Here is an 18,454-nt window from a genome sequence, read left to right on the forward strand (position 1 = left end):
ATATTTTAAACTTTAAACTAAAAACTATCCTAAAATTAAAATAATCTATATTTATAAAAAGCAATTATCTGTATGTTTGTTTGTTTGTTTGTTTGTTTGTTTGTCCTCTATAGACTCAGCCGTCTTAAGAGCTAGAGATCTGAAATTTGGCATGGATGCTCATTAGGACTAGGAATGATGAAAAATGTTTTTAGATTTTTGGACGACCCCTTCTGAAGGGGGTCGTCCATACAAGACAAATATTGTTTTCACGTTATTGACGTTATTTTCCGTCGGATTGTGATGAAAATTTGCACATGAGTGTTTTGAGAGACGAGCAATCGATTACAGTTATCAAATTTAGGGTCAGGGGTTGGCCAAAGGGGTCGTCCATATCCACTGATTAATGTTTTTGCGATATTGGCGTTATTATACATCGGATCGTGATGAAAATTTGCACATGAGTGTTTTGAGAGACGAGCAATCGATTACAGTTATCAAATTAAGGGTCAGGGGTCGGCCAAAGGGGTCGTCCATATTCACTGATTAATTTTTTTGTGATATTGGCGTTATTATAGATCGTATTGTGATGAAAATTAGCACATGAGTGTTTTGAGGGACCAGCAATCGATTTCAAGTTTCGAATTGCGGATCAGAAGTTGGTTGAAGGAGTCGTCCATACCCAACTTTAATGTTTTTGCGATTTTGACGTTATTCTACAATGGATTGAGATGAAAAATTCCGCATAGGAGTTTTGAGGGACGTTATTTTGCTTTCAGGTTTCAAATCTTGACTCAGGGGTCGGCAAAAGGGGTTATTATCTGTTCACTGATTTTACGATATTCTCTTGGTTGAGCATAGAATTGTAATGAAAATTTACACATGGTAGTTTAACAGAAAAGATAATTGATTTCAGGTGTCAAGTTTTGAATCGTGGTAAAAAAAGGCCATCCATGTTAGTTGCTCACTGTTTTCGTGATATTGTCGTGATCATGCATCGGATTGAGATGAAAATGTTCAGATGAGGATTATAAACTATGAGCAATTGACTCCAGGTAGCATGTTCCGTGTCAAGGGTCGGCGAAAGGGGCATCTGTATTCACTGTTCACTGTTTTCAAATTCCTTTACATATAAATTGAAAAGAAAATATGGCAAAAGGGGTTTTGAGGAACGTAAAATTGGTTTCAATTATCGAATTTCGGGCCATGGGTCAGAAAAAGAGGGTTTCATTGAAAGTTCAGTGTTTTGTGCAATAATTTTGTTGGAGGCAGTTAATTGATACCAATTTAAGTGTGAAGGTCAAGCAAAAGAGTCGTGCACAGAAACAAATAGTACATGTTTCTGCCATAATGTCTAGATTTTGCAACCGATCGAGAAGAAAACACTCTCACATAAATTTTAATAAAAAGCCAATCAACCGTTTAATTTGAATTTCAAGTAATAGTAACAGTAGCGACTTTAAACACTGTTGAATTTTTTCCCCAAAATTGTCGAAAGAATGTTTAGAATTCATTTTCTAAACTCATTTTGACGTTGACCAATGATTTAAAGCGAAACGAAGTTCGTACGGGATCAGCTAGTAAGATATAAAGAGAACGAATCTCTGCTATGGAAGACTGCATCGATTTGCCTTTGAAGTTGGAGATGATTTTGTTGGCCATCTCTTCGATCGATTCAATGCCCGCAATCCGATGAAGATCTTCGGAGCTGTGCCAAGGTGGAAGCCGCAAAATCATTATCAGAACTTTGTTCTGAATCCTCTGGATGGCTTTTTTCCTTCGATTTCCTGTTCATGAGAGAATAAACAGATTTATGTGATTTTTTAAAGTAAGATTCCAATCAAGTGTAAGTCCCAAGTACTTCACGTGATTAGACCATTCTAATGAAACCCCAACATTCGGGTCCCCGTAGGTTATATCATTTACTCATTGGACGTCGTGTCGCTCTACACGAACGTGCCCGTCCAAAATGTGTATGAAATAATAGAGCAAAAGTGGCGGGAAATTAGCGAATATACGCCGATACCATGGACTGAATTCAAACGCGCCCTTCAAACAATTCTAGGAGCGTCGTTTTTTCAGAACAATGGTAAAATATTTGAACAAACGTTTGGTACACCGATGGGCTCTCCTCTATCTCCTGTAGTAGCGTCTCTCCTGATGGAACAACTCGAGGAAAGAGCCATCCAAAATCTACGAGATAAAGATGTCAATCTCGTGATGTACAAACGTTATGTTGATGACTGCTTGATCATTGGCAAGGAGAGTGACATAGATCACGTGCTGGCTGAATTCAACAACCAATGCAGCAGCATAAAATTCACTCTTGAAAAAGAAATAGATAATACTTTGCGATTCTTAGATCTCAAACTTGATGACAATAGCTACGGAAAAAATCGCGAGAAAAGATCTTGAAATATCAGTTATTCTTACCGAATTTAAGAAAAAAAAAACAAAAACACTAAATTTGAGCGATTTACTGCTACTTGATAAGGTTTCAGGTTTCGAACACAAAACTTGCACCCGTCTGGGCCCCATATTTAGCATTTTTGTACATTCACAACGTAAGAAACTTAACAAGAATAATTACAATCTATGTATTGAATTTATTAATTGAACTAATCATAGTCGAATTAAGGATTTTTTCTAGAACTCATTTGATTTCAGTAGTGCTGATGAATGTTGGCGTAGCTCTCTCCATGATGTGGGTGCTTAGCATGGCCAATTCGCTGCACATGAGGTTGGAATCCTCCTTTATGGTCCGAGGAATAGTCTACAACACGGTGAGTTCCATCAGCTTCATCCAGAGTGTACTGACCCTTGGTGTGATCTCCATCTCGGCTTTCCCATTGGCTCTTGTGATCGTGAGTGTGTCCATCCTTGACTCCGTACTCAAACTTGTATTTGGGATGCGAATGATAATCCTCATGATGTCCATAATCCCCTCCGTAGAAATCAGCCGAGGCCAGGACGGCCAAGCAGGCGACCAGGAAAATAACCTTTAAAAAAGTTTATTTAGATTTCGGAAATAAATGGTAACAGTACAAACCAAATTCACAAACCTTAAACATTTTGTTGATTGAGATTGAGCTGATGTGGTTTCTACCAAACAACCGTATGCGACTGATGCAGTTGGTGAGTTGACGCAGAATTTTTATACCAAAGCTAAATGGAAAAGTGACATGGATTAGGAGATTTCACTAACCATTCGGTCAACGCGCAGTGGCTGACCACCGTTTGTTGAGAAACCCATCAGTCCATCAAGCCGATGATTGGAGCCTTGGCTGGTCACAAATCGGTCAGTTGGGTGTTCCGGTGGAATGTCAAACTAATTGATTAATATACCGATGCATTGCTAAATATGAGCATTTGTCGCGTGTCCGAAATCGATCATCAGCGCCCTGGCTTCGGTTTTCGCTATGCTTCAATAACCATTTGGATTCACAATGTCTTGGACGAGAGCTTCTTCGAAAACAAAATTGACACTAGATTTTACGTGTTTTTGTTACATTATTTTGTTTCCAGCTCATATTTTAATCTGTCGTGTAATAGCAAACAACATAGTTTTTAAATTTCATAGACTGACATTCAGTTTTTTTTTCTTTTGGTTATTGGTCTAAGAGCAGGCAGAACAACCGAAAAGAGATATCATATGTAAATCTTGCATGACATGCATAATTACGGAATTAGAACTAGGAACCGAATGTGTAAACCGCTGCATACTGAGGTATAAAAGTTCTAGCTTAATGTCAGCCAGGTGGGGATTTTTTTTTATTATCTGACAATTTGCGCCGGGGGTCTTCAGATTTTCCCCAAAATTGAAAATTTGGTTCATTTTTGCGACTTAAAAACACATGTATTTTTTCAGATTTCTAACATTTTTATTTTTTGAGTTAGCTTCGGTTAGATTTTTTTGTCAATAAAAAATAACCGTTTTTCAAAGCTACATAACTCTGTTATTTTTCAACGGAAATTATAAAATAGCACATCAAAATGCATTGAAATTTTACCAGCTTTCCAAATAAAATAGCTGGAAAAAAATAAATAAAGACCTTCAACATGAAAAGTTGTAAATAAACTTTAAATGGTGTCTAAAAGTACCGGCTGCACCACCGAATATTTTGCAAAAAATACCATTGAATAGCTCAATTTATGATGCAACTTTCATCTGAAGACACCAAATTGGGCCATCAACTCCTTGAAGAGTTATGAAAGAAATAATGACGATAAATCTCTTTTTTTGCGACGAAAACAAACAATGGTCGAACAACTGCACACACATATGAAGTTAGCGCGCACTTCTAACAACATGGAAACAAAAGAACTTACCAAAGCAGGTAAAAAACACTACTTTTTCGTGCTTTGTAGAGTGTTTGCAGCATAACTGACTTTAAATTTTATCCAAAATTCTTAGTATCGTATTGTTAATGTGATATAACAAATAATGGGAATGTTGCTTTTACAACCTGGTCGTATGATATATAACTTATTAACTTTTCGATCAAAGATCATTGTGAAGCATAATCAATGCCAATAGTAGAAGGTTCAATCCCTGTGTTTGGGATCACAAAAATGTGATTAAAAAAATGAAATATAGACGTGCTTTACATAGTTTGTATATCGGGAGCTAAGCACTGGGACACCAAAATCCTTTCCTATTGATCATTAACAAAGAGTGTGGCACAAATGTAGAAATAATCGAAGAGCTCAGTATGGCCAGCCAAGGCTGTAAAAAGCATCATTTCCATTGTAGGTAATATGACATTGAAAATATGATACTTTTACCGTATTCGTTTTCTCCATTCGCCCAGTTTGGAGGTTTACCATGCTAGAACGAACATAATTTGTCGTCAGTGTTTTGCTACCTCGATCAAACGAATCTTCAGTGTTCCACCGTCCATTTTAAATCAAATCTGGGGAATTACGGATGCAAAACTGAGCGCATATACTTCTAAAAATGACAGCAAAATTTGCAAAACTTGTTGTGACCTGGTGCAAAACTGGGTATAAACGAATACGTTATTAGATTTTTGGATATAACATGAAGTCAGTTTAGCTGCAACACTCTAACGCCCCTACTTTCATAACAGTCCCATATGCAAAAACAAGCAAGCGAGAAAATCAGCTTTTCCTGTTTTGGAATACATTCTTAAATTGTGATCACCACTTTCAGCACAAACGAAAATCGTTTCTAGGTTGTCATAATAAATCGTAAGACCGGAAATTTTCGAAATTAAGTTATTGGTAAGGTCGAGAGCACCATTTTTATTCATTATGGGACTGTTAATCGACAATATTTTTTTCTCACCAAGCTACTTTCTAAGACTTAAATTTGATCATTTTTGAACTTCTAAATGCAATTGTCAGAAAAAGAAACATACAAAATATCGTAAATTCCACATTGTAATTTGAATCTTTTTACGATTTTTGATTGCATCCGATAGTTTTTCGCTCAGGAAGTCATTCCTAAGGAAGTCATACCTGCCTTCGAAAACTCGTGTGCATCATTCGGTATTAAGTGAGTTAAATTTGTTTTAAATGATTCAACGCAATAAATCAAAGACTATTTCGCGGAAAGAAGCATTGAAAAGTAACCAAATCCGTGGTATTTCATAGAACTGTTATTCGGGTATATTTCATATAGGACAGCCACAAATTGATATTTTTTTCTAAATTTGTAGAACAAAACCTCTTTTTTTAGTGTTTTATTTTGAATCCCTATGTTGACCTAAAATGACGAAAATTCATATGGGACTGTTATGCGAGTAGAGGCAGTCTACAAAGCACAAAAAAATAGTGTTTTTTACCTGCTTTGGAAAGTTCTTTTGTTTCCATGTTGTTAGAAGTACGCGCTCACTCCATATGTTAGTGCAATTGTTCGACCATTGTTTGTTTTCGTCGCAAAAAAAGAGATTTGTTGCCATTATTTCTTTCATAACTCTTCAAGGAGTTGATGGCCCACTTTGGTGTCTTCGGATGAAAGTTGCATCATAAATTGAGCTATTCAATGGTATTTTTTGCAAAATATTCGGTGGTGCAGCCGGTACTTTTAGACGCCATTTAAAGTTTATTTACAACTTTTCATGTTGAAGGTCTTTATTTATTTTTTTCCAGCTATTTTATTTGGAAAGCTGATAAAATTTCAATGCATTTTGATGTGCTATTTTATAATTTCCGTTGAAAAATAACAGAGTTATGTAGCTTTGAAAAATGGTTATTTTTTATTGACAAAAAAATCTAACCGAAGCTAACTCAAGAAATAAAAATGTTAGAAATCTGAAAAAATACATGTGTTTTTAAGTCGCAAAAATGAACCAAATTTTCAATTTTGGGGAAAATCTGAAGACCCCCGGCGCAAACCCGTCAGATAATAAAAAAAAAATCCCCAGGTATCAGTTGCATTCTGCCTTCTGTTGTTTTATTAAAGTTCAACCCAACAAGAAATCCATCATGTTCAAAGTAATTTGACAACAATAAACATTTTTAAAAAATCGCTTTAACCCTCTGTGTATATTTAAATAGATCATCGTCTTGTTTGCCTGTTTGGCCATCGTTGCCTCTGCACAATATTACGGTGGATATTATGGTCATCATGAGGATCATCACTCGCATCCAAAGTACAAATACGAGTACGGAGTCAAGGATCATCACACCAAGGATCACAAGAGCCAGTGGGAAAGCCGAGACGGAGATCACACCAAGGGACAGTACACTCTGGATGAAGCTGATGGAACCCATCGTGTCGTGGACTATTCTTCGGACCACAAGAGAGGATTCCAGCCCCATGTTCAGCGAATTGGGCATGCCAAGCACCCACATCACGGAGAGAGCTACGCCAATATCCATCAACATTACTAATAGATCCTTTTAACTTTTTAAACACTCTCTGTTGTTCGTTATTTTGTTTGGCGATTAAATGATTCTTTTCACGGAAATATAAAAAAAAATAGTTTGATTTTTAATTTACAAGTTTTAATATGTCTAGTGAAGAATTCATCATAGTTCGTTCATTGTTATAAAAAAAATGTCAGCTGAAAATTTTAGTAACTCCAGCATATATACCCTGTCTCTTGTTACAATAGACTGAGTCGATTTGGGGTCATTTTTGAATTTCTCAAACCCTGGGGTCTAAAATGCTTCGTCTTGATCCAAAACTCATCCATGATTTTTTGCAGAATTTTTAAGTAACGTTTACATGAGTAAATTTGAACTTTTAGGTTTGTATGGGAAAATTGAATATTTTGTACTGAAAAATCAACATCATTTTTGTTTTTTCTGTGAAACCGAGCCAGCTGAGAGTTGTTGTGCCAATTTTTGAAATTCCGTAGGGAAGTTTTCCGCTGAACAACTTTGTCGACTGTCATAACTTCGTATCTTATTAGGCAAAAAATTTATAAGCTGTTTAGCAGAGGTATGTCTTTTGCATTGATAAACAATAAATTCAATTGACATCACTCCTGAAGTCTCGCGAAGTGTAGCATGAAAAGTAGCCATGCAATACCTCGCCAGGCACCCAGCAGTGATGTCAATTATATTTATTGTTTATCAATGCGAAAAGACATACCTCTGCTAAACAGCTAATAACTTTTTGCCTAATAAGATACGAAGTTACGGTCTTCTACAAAGTTGTTCAGCGGAAAATTTCCTTTCGAAATTTTAAAAATTGGCACAAAAACTGTCAGCTGGTTCGGTTTCACAGAAAACAAACAAAACATTTAGTTGATTTTTCAGTACAAAATATTCAATTTTCCCATACAAACCTAAAAGTTCAAATTTACACATGTAAACGTTACTTAAAAATTCTGCAAAAAATCATGGATGAGTTTTGGACCAAGACGAAGCTTTTTAGACCCCAGGGTTTGAGAAATTCAAAAATGACCCCAAATCGACTCAGTCTATTGTTACAATGCAAGACTAAGGACCTCTACTCTGATGACTCGTGGTCCGACCTTTACTCGTATCTCGAGGCTCGCTTGGTTTGCACGACTATCGTGCGAGACCACTGCAAGAGACCAATGACCAGGTTTCCGAAAAGTACTGGCGAACGACAGTATTCTTGCGAACGTCGCACATGCACCTCGATGAAAGCTTCCCGAATATTTCTTCCCCGACAGTTTTTAAAAGGAGCGGTCGTGCGATGTACAGAGATGCCTTGTTTTACCTCATGCGAGAGTTTGTTCGTGGATTTGAAAATTTTTTAAGCTTCGTGACAGTTTTGGGAATATCTTCGTGACAGTTTTCAATGCGTTGAATTTCGCATGCCAGGACTACTTACTCCGTCCGACTGTAGCCGAGATTCGCTCGGGCCGAGTTAATTTCGAACGAACGTATGAATTTTCCTTTTGCTTGAAGCTACTGCGGGTGGTGATCACCCCAATCACCCTCCCCTTCCCTTTTCGCCTAACCTGCACCGGCACCACACATCGCGTTACGCGCCGATCGTATGCTGTTGCTCGGTGCGAATAGATGGATCGTTCGATCTATTCGAAACCGAGCAGCAGCGCATACGATCGGGCATGGGTACGGTATGGGCAAGACAGTCACCCGTGACAGTCCTGCCCAAAACTGTTACGCCCTGCAGCCGACAGTTAGGATGAAATTATTTTCGAAACAGGAGGCATGAAGGGATGAAAACCGAACTGTCGGTTGGGTTCGCTACAGCTTAAAGCACAACATTTTCGGTAACGCATGCATTGTGCCGATTGTTCAGATACAGCCTGGGTTCTCGCACGTGTGCGATGTAGCCGAAGCGTTTCGATTCGTTACCGACGGTACAGCAGCGAAACGAGTCGTAAGGAAAACCGAGACAGTTTGTTTGGCAAGAAAAAAGCTGTCATAGCAAAGCAGTACTTTTCGGAAGCCTGCCAATGACCTCTACTCTAACGACTTGAGATCCTGGCTCCTCTTTGCCCGTCCGTGTGCCAAATCGAGAGCAGCTTACCGTCGACTCGCGCCTGTCACAACACATGTCCAAGACTTCACGAAAACTACTCGGATGATTTTTGACGAAGACGTCATCCTACATCGACTCGAGTGGCTCACCCGACGGCGACGTGAGACCACTCTACCCGAGAGTATTGCACGACGTGAAAACTCTTCTCCGTACGAGTTAAACTGTGGAGAAGGTCATGTCTTATCCCCGCAGCCTCCGTAGCAGAGAGTACGTTTAACTGGGATACTCCGCGACGGTAACGGTGGAGATATCCTACAAACAGACGCGCGGCGTACCAAGAAGGTAAAGTCTTATCTTTGTATACTTCACTGCCAGGTTCGGACGCACAATACTCAGATGCTCCCCGACGAAGGAGTAACCCTACACCGGTCGCGGACTCCTCTGCAGGGCAGTCATGATCCGGGGGAACCCATCGCTGACCAAGCGCCAAGTATTGGCATCCTCACACATCCTCCGCACGATGTTGTCGGCTGTCGTGTCTTGTCCGAAAGCAGCAAGCATTTAAGTGCGTACCCCTCCGAACCTCGGACAGTTGAACACTACGCTCTGGTGTCTCAACTGTGTCACCGCAGGTTTGGCAGAATGGCGATGCCACGTGTCCAAACCGATGATGGTACTGCATGAAGCATCCGTGACCAGTCAAGAACTGTGGCATGCAGAAATCCACCTCTCCATGTCTTCGATCCATCCTAAATCCGACGTTAGGGATCAAGCGATGGATCCACCGGCCGCGTTCCGAGCTGTCCCACTGGAGGACACCATTCGGTACGCGCTGATAACTCGCAGGTTCATCAGCCGCTGCACGCTGTAGAGCTTTTGCAGATTACACTGCCTGCTCAAGACTACCTTCCAGGCCGCCGCTCCGTACCGCAAAATGGACGAGGTAACACTCGACAGGACCCTCGTTCTGCTGCAGTGGATCGCCGAGTGGTTTGGCATGGCTCGTGAGAGAGATGATGTCGCGAATGCCGCTCTTTTGCAGGCGTAGTCGCAACCGGTCGTCGATCAACAACCCTAGGTACTTGATCGCACGCTTGGATTCGATTGCGCACGATGCAGCTGCAATCGTCCCTGATTGTACTGAAATCAGGTTGGTGATCAGCACCATCTCCAACTTTCCACCTTCTCAATCGCTACTGTGGCGAGTAGCTAGAGCTCTCCGGTTGATGGGCCCGATGCCAGGAGAACCGGCGAATCTCACAAGCCTCACTCCCGTGGGGAGACGCAGTCTGAGCAGCTCGTCGTAAACGATGTTTTACAATACCGGGCCAAGTGTCGATCCTTGTGGAACTACTGCCGAAACACTCACTGCTTCCAGTCCCGCATTGGTCATATACTGTAGTTGGCGATTACGGAAGTAACACTCCACCATCCTACAGATAAATGCCGAAGTTCTCATACGAATAAACGACGACGCAATTGCTGCCCAACTGACGCTGTTGAAGGCGTTCTCCGGTGCAGTGAGCAGGTTCACCATCACTCTGTTAGCCTTGGCGAACATCGCCATCACGTTGGCTAGTTCTTCCTGGACCTCCTTGTGGATGTGAGACTTCTTTCTAACACAATCCACAAGGTACTGCATGCCCGCCATTGCCATTGCGGATTGCCTAAGCAGCGAGCGTCTTAATCCAACCCTGCCGAACGGGTTGGGACAATCGTCCTTCTCCGCCTCAATATCTTCCTTCTGCATTTTATTTTTATTAATTGTATTCATAGATGATCCCACGAGTCGCGGGTAACTGTACGGTCCACTGCGCCAGTGACCTGCTTAGCGCAGCAAGGACTGGGATACTGTGGGGTGTGTCCTGGTGCCCCACAGCTAACCGTTTGGGACTGACGTGACTTAACGACCTGCCAGCCTTTCAGGTACATCGGCACGGTTCAGCTTTAGACATACACGCTGAGACAGGCTAAACCATCAATGCTTGAAAAATAACCTTAATCAAAGTTTTCCTCGGTTAACTCATTTAATGACTTTACCGTGAATACTCATAAAATGAGATTTTAAGGAGAACTTCGATTATGGTTATTTTTCAACCGTATTCCAAAAGGGGGATAATCAGGATAATGGATGAAAAACAACCGTTTTTCACAAAAAAGGTAAGCGATGGACATTCTATTCAAAATAAATCGAAACTTTTTGAATTAAATTTTAATTTTATAGCAGAACTTGCTTGATTTAATGTCATCAAGCCTATAAGATATATCATTGAAAAATGCAAAACTTTAAATATTTTACTTATTGATCACAGTAGTAGATTAAAAATTTAGTAGATGTGGTTTGCTTTCCGTTCCAGTTAAATCATTAGGATCAGGCAAAGACGTAGCACACCCTTATTATTCGTATATTTTTCTGAGCAGGATTTTGGCCAAATCAAGTGTCTTAATCCACCATCTCGAAAATATTTCGAAACATCTCTTCTGCGTCAATTGTGCCAGGAAGGTCCAGGGACAACCAAGGCAGATGTTAATTTAAACTTTGTTCATATGGAATCGCGTTTTCTGGAATAAATACGGGGTTATAATTTGGCGACAAAAAGGATACTAAATACCAACTGGTGAATTCATACGCACCATTGATTCCTTTTTCGTCCAACAAATTGCACTGATTAATGAGCAGACATCTGATAATGTTTAGCATCCGTTTTCGACGCTGTTTGCAAGAAAACATTTCTGGTCCGGTTTTTAATGAGAACGGAACGTTTATAAATTTAAGGTTATGTTATCGTAGGGAAGTAAAATTGTAAACCGGTACTTTCATCTGTTCCACTGGAGCTGATAGCTTGTAGGATCTTCTCTTCAGTTTCGCGAATATAAGCTTGCCCGGACACAACATTGAAGAAACAATGAAAATCTGAAGTTAAATGCGCTGCCAAACACGAAAACACTTTGAATTTGTTTTGAAAATCAAAACAAACAAACCTCTCATTTTTTATGAATAAATTTTAACCATTTTCTTTGTTTTGATCACAACTTTTGACATGGTTGAAAATCAACAATTGATAATGGTTAAAAAATAATATTTATTGAAGTTGATTTAAAAAAAAGCACAAAACAGTTAGATACAGTCATTAATGGTTTATAAAAATATGTGTGTTATAAATTGACACAAAAACCATTAGCAGGCACGGTTGCACAGAAAAAAAAACAAAATTGATGATGATTTTTTAGTACAAAATATTTAATTTTCTCACACAAACCTGAAAATTTACTCAAGTAAACGTTACTTAAAAATTCTGCAAAAAAAACAATGGATGAGTTTTGAACCAACAAGAAGCTATTTAGACCCCAAAGTTAAAGAAATTCAAAAATGACACCAAATCGACTCATTCTATTGTTCCAAACATCAATAATTTGAAAAAAAAAAGTTTTTAACCTTCCAAAGCCGTTCGCAAAATATCCGTTTCGGGGAAACTCGAGTTGTAGTTTGATTTCGTTCTCCTGGCTGTAAATGTTAACCGGTTTTGATGATATTATATTCATTGTGTAGGTAATTTATTCTTATTACTCAACATTTCAAAATAAAGTCGGTTTGTACTACCAGGTTATCAAAAACAGGTTCAGAAAGTAAAGTCCGATAAATCAATTTTATTTTTAAAATGCTCATAACTTCTGACAGCGTTTCTGTATTTAAGTGTTTTATTGATGTTTGAAATCGTTAAGAATCCATCTATCCTACAATATACAGACATGTTGGAGTCCAATGAAAGTATTGACCGCTATTTCAGATCTTCCGGTAGAAAAAAATCTTACTTAAAAAAAACGACATACAATTTTGACTTTGCTTAGCTGTATTTCATTTCCCAATTAACCGATTTTCAAAACTTAAATTTTAATTTTTTTTTTCGTTAATTTGATCATTATTTTCATAGAACACTCTTGGTCAGTCAAAATTCCCAGTTCTTCAGTATATTGGAATGATGATAAAGTTCTTTGAAATGAGCGCTTCGGGTCATATTGAACCGAACAGCTTAGGAGGATTAATAATGACAGCAGACTATAAAATCAGCATTTTGAGAAAAAATTGAGAAACATATTCGTTGTAGATAAAGTAGTGTTCATCCATTTCTCGAGTAAGTCAACTGTTATTTCTGCTTGAAGATTTTCGCTTACTTAAGGTTTCTAGCCTTTTGCTTCTTATTTCAAGCAATTTTTGTTTCAAATGATTTTAAATCAATTTTACGTATAAACAAAACCTTCTTAACGGTTTTGAGCTTAAAGTTTACTAATATCTAGCATTGCTTTTTCACCATTGTCGGATTCAATCGCGCCTCAAAAACGATAAACAAATAATACATCCTTACATACTTCCAAAGAGGTTTGCAGGGAATTCTACCTTATTTGAGACATAAGACACTGTTAGGATTGTTAAACTCATGGTTTTTGGATCCTCCAGAGAAAAACATTCTTCCAGATCAGCAGAATAAATCTACTGCTGCGTCGGTGAAACCAAAACATTGTTTGTTTTGGTTCACTGCATGCTTTGTCGATCGGGTCGTATGCGGCTTTTTTTTTGATGATTTGCCGTCCTGATGATTTCTCACGAATCTGTTTGCTTGTGGCGTTAGGCGGTAGAGAAGGATTCGGAACATATCTTTGAGGCGGTATTGAGGATAGTGATCGATAGGCACTTCTCACAGTCCAATTTGTCGCCCTTCTTGTATTACCCCCTTCTTCCACTACTCCGGTAGCTTTTTTATGTCCCACATCCGGACTATCAAGCGGTGTAGGCAATCGGCCATCTTTCCCAGCCGACTTGTTTCTATTCAGCTGGCGAATGGCTCCCTTACTTCACTCATCGTTGGGAGTGGCTCCTCTACGTCGTTGGCTACGCCGACGATGTACCATCCCCCACCGTCTTGATCTCCTGCATGTGTACCGTTCAGGTGTTCATCGAAATGCTGCTTCCATCTTTCGATCACCTCACGATTATCCGTCAAAATGCCTCCGTCCTTATCCCGGCACATTTCGGCTAGCGGCACGAAGTCTTTGTGGGATGCGTTGAGCATCTATTAGTACTTTCGTGTTTCTTGGGAACGATGCAGTGGCTCAAGCTCCTCCCCCTGCAGGCGGCGTTTTTTCGGACTCGCTGCCTCTTCCGCTGTGTCTGTGATTTTCCACATTTCGGCGAGTGCTTCTTTGGACAACTGCCGCCCGCGCGGCTTTCTCTTCGTCCATCACCTTTCTACACAACTCGACGTTCTGTCGTTCTGTCGAGTTCGTTTCACATGCCCGATGAAGTTCTCCGCAACGCTGTTGATGGCTATCTCAAAAGTCCTCGATGACGGGCTCGCTAGGCGCGCTAGGCGTGCAGCTATCCCCACGATCTCACAGGAGAACCGTCGTGATATGGCTGTTTTGGGTCCCGTACACCACCAGGACGTTGTAGCACGCTGTTCCTAACATGGAGAACAGGCGTGCGCGGAGCACTCTATCTCAGTTTACATGCGACCAAAGCATCCACCGGGACTGGGTACCCGATCCTCGCTAAGCTTGCTCGCACCCCAGCTAGCACCACGGGGAGGTAGAGAACCGGAGTTGTAAGAAAAGAGGATATATGACCCCTAACCAAAGGTTGGGTGTATGGGGATTCAGTTGCACATTATTTACCACGTGCCAGTCCGCCAGGCTTACCAACTGTATTTTGCTCAAATTTTTACATCAGTTGTTAGAGAAAAATAAACACTAAAATTCATCAGAATGGTTCAAAATGATATTCCTAATGTTATGAAAAATACAGGTAATTGACATTGACTCGAACGACTAAAACCAATGAATGGGCATGAGGAATATAGGATTCAAAGCTGTTATTTTCAAAACCTCTCACAATTTCGCTCATTTTCACTCACATTTTTTTGAGATAGAAAGATGGACCTTGAAAGAAAGAAAATAAATCTTTCCAGCTTGACTGTTTGATTGGGGAAAAGTGACCCGCACAAAGAGTGGAACTTTTTTGAGGAACAGTTGAATGAGTGTAATGAATCAAAAGTCGACGAAGCCCAGGTCTGAAAGGATGGTTTTTTTTAATGAAAAAGATTTATTTAACATTGTTTATTTTTACCAACGAGAACTCAATGTCTTTTTATTTGGATCAAGAAAAGCCTAATTTGTAAAATTGAAATTTGAAAAAAAAAAAACATTAATCATTTAGAACGAATCAGTCAGCAGTCGACGCATTCGTAATTCATCGCTCTTCAATAATGTTGATGAATATTGGCGTAGCTCTCTCCGTGATGTGGGTGCTTGGCATGGCCGATTCGCTGAACATGAGGTTGGAATCCTCCCTTATGGTCCGAAGAATAGTCCACGACACGGTGGGTTCCATCAGCTTCATCCAGAGTGTATTGACCCTTGGTGTGATCTCCATCTCGGCTTTCCCACTGGCTCTTGTGATCCTTGGTGTGATGATCCTTGACTCCGTACTCGTACTTGTATTTTGGATGGCTGTGATGATCCTCATGATGACCATGATCTCCACCGTAGGCAGAGGCTACGACGATCAAACAGGCAAAAAGGGCAATAATCTGAAAAAAGAAAAAACAAATCTGACGAAACCTCTTGATATTGTTATCATAAGTTTATACCTTGAACATTTTGGATTGATAAAATCTAAGAGCTTGTGGTTTAATCGAATGCAATCTTGGAACTGATGAAAATTGAGCTGTACACTACTTAATTTATACCGTTAGTCTTGTTTACGAACAGTAGAACAGGTCAAGAATAGATAAAGTAAAACCACGTAAAGATTTCCAAATTTGAAAGAATTTCCTTTGTCATCGATCAGTTAAAATTGTGGGCTAAGAAGCCGACAAAAAATAACAATCACCAACAATGCAAACGCAAATAGCGACCAAGCTTGGTTTTTTTTTAAGACGGTGGCAAATGACCGCGAAAATCGATTAACAATTCGCCCGTTCATAGCTAGTGTGAAAATTTCATGATATGCAGAACATAACGGAACTATGGGCTCGGCTAGGCTGAGAAGAAAACGAAACGGTACACAAATTAAAAGCAAATTTGTTTACCTTTCAAGGTTACATGCATTCATTTTGCATTTTATCGATTGGTGTCTAAGAGTGTTTTAGCTTATATTTTTGGTAAATTTTCGTAGAAAAAAAATGCATCGGTATATGACTGAGGTAAAAAGTCGGGTCACATAGAATAGAACTTAATTTATTTACCTATCCTATATCAAATCGGTACTATAAAAGAGGTGAGAATCGTTGGTTCTATCATCAGTTCATAATCAGAGGTTTCAACTCAAACAATTCTTTCGTTACCAAAATGTTCAAAATCCTTATCCTGGTTGCCTGTTTGGCTCTCATTGCCTCTGCCCAACATTACGGTGGAGATCATGGTCATCATGAGGATCATCACAGCCATCCGAAATACAAGTACGAGTACGGAGTCAAGGATCATCACACCAAGGATCACAAGAGCCAGTGGGAAAGCCGAGATGGAGATCACACCAAGGGACAGTACACTCTGGATGAAGCTGATGGAACTCACCGTGTCGTGGACTATTCTTCGGACCATAAGGGAGGATTCCAACCTCATGTGCAGCGAATCGGACATGCCAAGCACCCACATCACGGAGAGAGCTACGCCAACATTCATCAGCACTATTGAAATGTGTGATTGATTAGATACGCTGCTTACGTCCATTGATTTCAATTTTTGTAAATTATTTTCGAATTTTCAATCAACAATTCCAAATTTTTCAACATGTTTTGCTCATCTTAAAGAAAACCAAAGAATTTCAATAAAAAAAAACTTTTTTTAATGCCAAGAGAGTATTTCTGGTCTTTGAATGTTTTTTTCTTTCATTAATCTTCCATAGGTCTTGAAATTAATGTTTTAAAGATAATTCTAGAGTTTGTTTTAATTAGGTCGTATGAGCCACTTCGAGTGTTTTGAGAAAATCGTTAAGTTGTTCGAGTGAACATGCATTTACGACTTTTCGCTTTAAGTATTTGGTGCAAACGTCATTTTGCATATTGGCATAATTTATCTTATAACTCTAGTTATCTTGTCTCAAACTTCGCGGATTTCTGATTACTAGCTTAAAGAACTCAAGTCCTTACATTACAAGATTCATCTGCAGAGTGGCACATGTGATTGGAAGTAGTTTTAGTATGTGGCCAAATGCCGAGAATCTCAGAAAAGTGTGTAAAAAAAGAACTTACTTTTCTCCTTGCAGCGTTGTTGGATCCCTGCGGGTAATATATGCTCTTCAGAATCTTTGCGTTATATTGCTAGCTCGAAAATTGTGTGGCGAGCCATATATCTAAATCACTACCCCTGCTCCAGCGAAGAAATTGCTCCCCATCGTTGCTGTGAACTACAATCGATGATACGAGAAACTGTCTTTCAGGCTTGTAAAGGGTGATACGGTCAAAATTTGGTCAATATCAACTTGACGTATTTCTTTCAATTTTGCATTTAAAACACCTGAACACCCCTCATTTTGAAGGTGTGTGTGAGTAGAATGTTGCTCATATTTTGATTTTGGAATTCACTCTTCAGTTGTCAGAATGCCGTCCAAGGAAGAAGAGCAGCGTATTAAAATTTTGCTCGCGCATTTCGAAAATCCGAGCTACTCGCACGCAAAGCTGGCAAAATCGCTAAAAGTTGCCAAATCAACCGTGGTAAAGTACCTCGTTTCTGCCGGCTAAAATCCTCTGATTGCTATCCTTCAGGTGTAATTATGATGTCCAAAACGGTAAGTATCTCTTTCTTTTCAGGTTCGATGGTTATTCCCAGGATGGTAAGTGTAGTTTCTTCTTCAGCGTGTAAATCAATTCACAGGTAAGTTCTCATTCTTCATATATTTCACGAAAGAAACACTAATATTAACTTAGATTACACTTATATTACTTAAATTAAATAAACTTTAACGATTTGATCACAATAATAACAACGATAGAAGAACGTAGATTGGTTTGTTTATAAGTGACGTCTTCGACTGCCAGCAACAGAAAAGTCACACGTTTCTTCCCAAAGGGTCTTTTATAGACGGCCTGGCGGAAACTGCCTTTCGCAGTTTTGATCGCTGCTAACGCGCCCCAATATGACAGCAAGCCTCATCGTCCAAACTTCACACTTCTAGTATTTCTCAAAACCAGATAGCGCCACATCACCCAAATTCGTGTATCGCGAACATACTGGCCCCTTCAGAAATACTTTTTCTGACAGCATCCATATGAGTTCGTCCGTTGGAGCGTGTACTTGACGATGGCCCTTTCTCGTTGAGCGTGAAGACAATGTTTACATTGCATCGTACAGTCGTGAAGTCGTGTTGAATTGTTGGTAGGTAGGTGTTCGTATTCACTGTAATAAAGTGCCTTGAAATTTTGTGAAACCGTTGCTATCGGGAATCGAGTGGGGTGGAACTACGGTGAACGGCAGCTCAATCCAGTTGAGCAGGAACGTACAAAACAAGTAAGTGGTAGAAAGTGCTTGTGCGATGAAAAGTCGGTCGGTTGTGTCGTGAATCCTGGAATAATTAAGACCCGGTAGCGG

The 18,454-nt window shown here is 39.6% G+C and overlaps 5 protein-coding genes across 9 annotated transcripts in view; 3 read left to right on the top strand and 2 right to left on the bottom strand.

Annotated features, from left to right (window-relative positions):
- The window catches only part of LOC129758280 (putative mediator of RNA polymerase II transcription subunit 15), a 253,832-nt gene that overhangs the window by 185,146 nt on the left and 50,232 nt on the right, over positions 1-18,454 (top strand). The window lies entirely within an intron of this gene.
- On the bottom strand, positions 2,643-3,088 carry LOC129758286 (cuticle protein 19-like). Its single transcript, XM_055755767.1, has 2 exons — positions 3,042-3,088; positions 2,643-2,978 (listed from the first exon to the last, which is right to left on the bottom strand). The coding sequence occupies exons 1-2, from the start codon at positions 3,048-3,050 to the stop codon at positions 2,643-2,645; spliced, it is 345 nt and encodes a 114-aa protein (XP_055611742.1). The 5' UTR covers positions 3,051-3,088.
- Positions 6,063-6,837, top strand: LOC129758290 (cuticle protein 19-like). Its single transcript, XM_055755771.1, has 2 exons — positions 6,063-6,071; positions 6,502-6,837. Exons 1-2 carry the CDS (start codon positions 6,063-6,065, stop codon positions 6,835-6,837), a joined length of 345 nt encoding a protein of 114 aa, XP_055611746.1.
- Positions 15,127-15,559, bottom strand: LOC129758288 (cuticle protein 19-like). The gene is made up of 2 exons (XM_055755769.1): positions 15,517-15,559; positions 15,127-15,456 (listed from the first exon to the last, which is right to left on the bottom strand). Exons 1-2 carry the CDS (start codon positions 15,523-15,525, stop codon positions 15,127-15,129), a joined length of 339 nt encoding a protein of 112 aa, XP_055611744.1. The 5' UTR covers positions 15,526-15,559.
- On the top strand, positions 16,217-16,561 carry LOC129758287 (cuticle protein 19-like). Its single transcript, XM_055755768.1, has one exon. The coding sequence runs from the start codon at positions 16,217-16,219 to the stop codon at positions 16,559-16,561; it is 345 nt and encodes a 114-aa protein (XP_055611743.1).

This window comes from Uranotaenia lowii, chromosome 3 (genome assembly GCF_029784155.1).
Source record: "Uranotaenia lowii strain MFRU-FL chromosome 3, ASM2978415v1, whole genome shotgun sequence".
NCBI lineage: Eukaryota > Metazoa > Arthropoda > Insecta > Diptera > Culicidae > Uranotaenia > Uranotaenia lowii.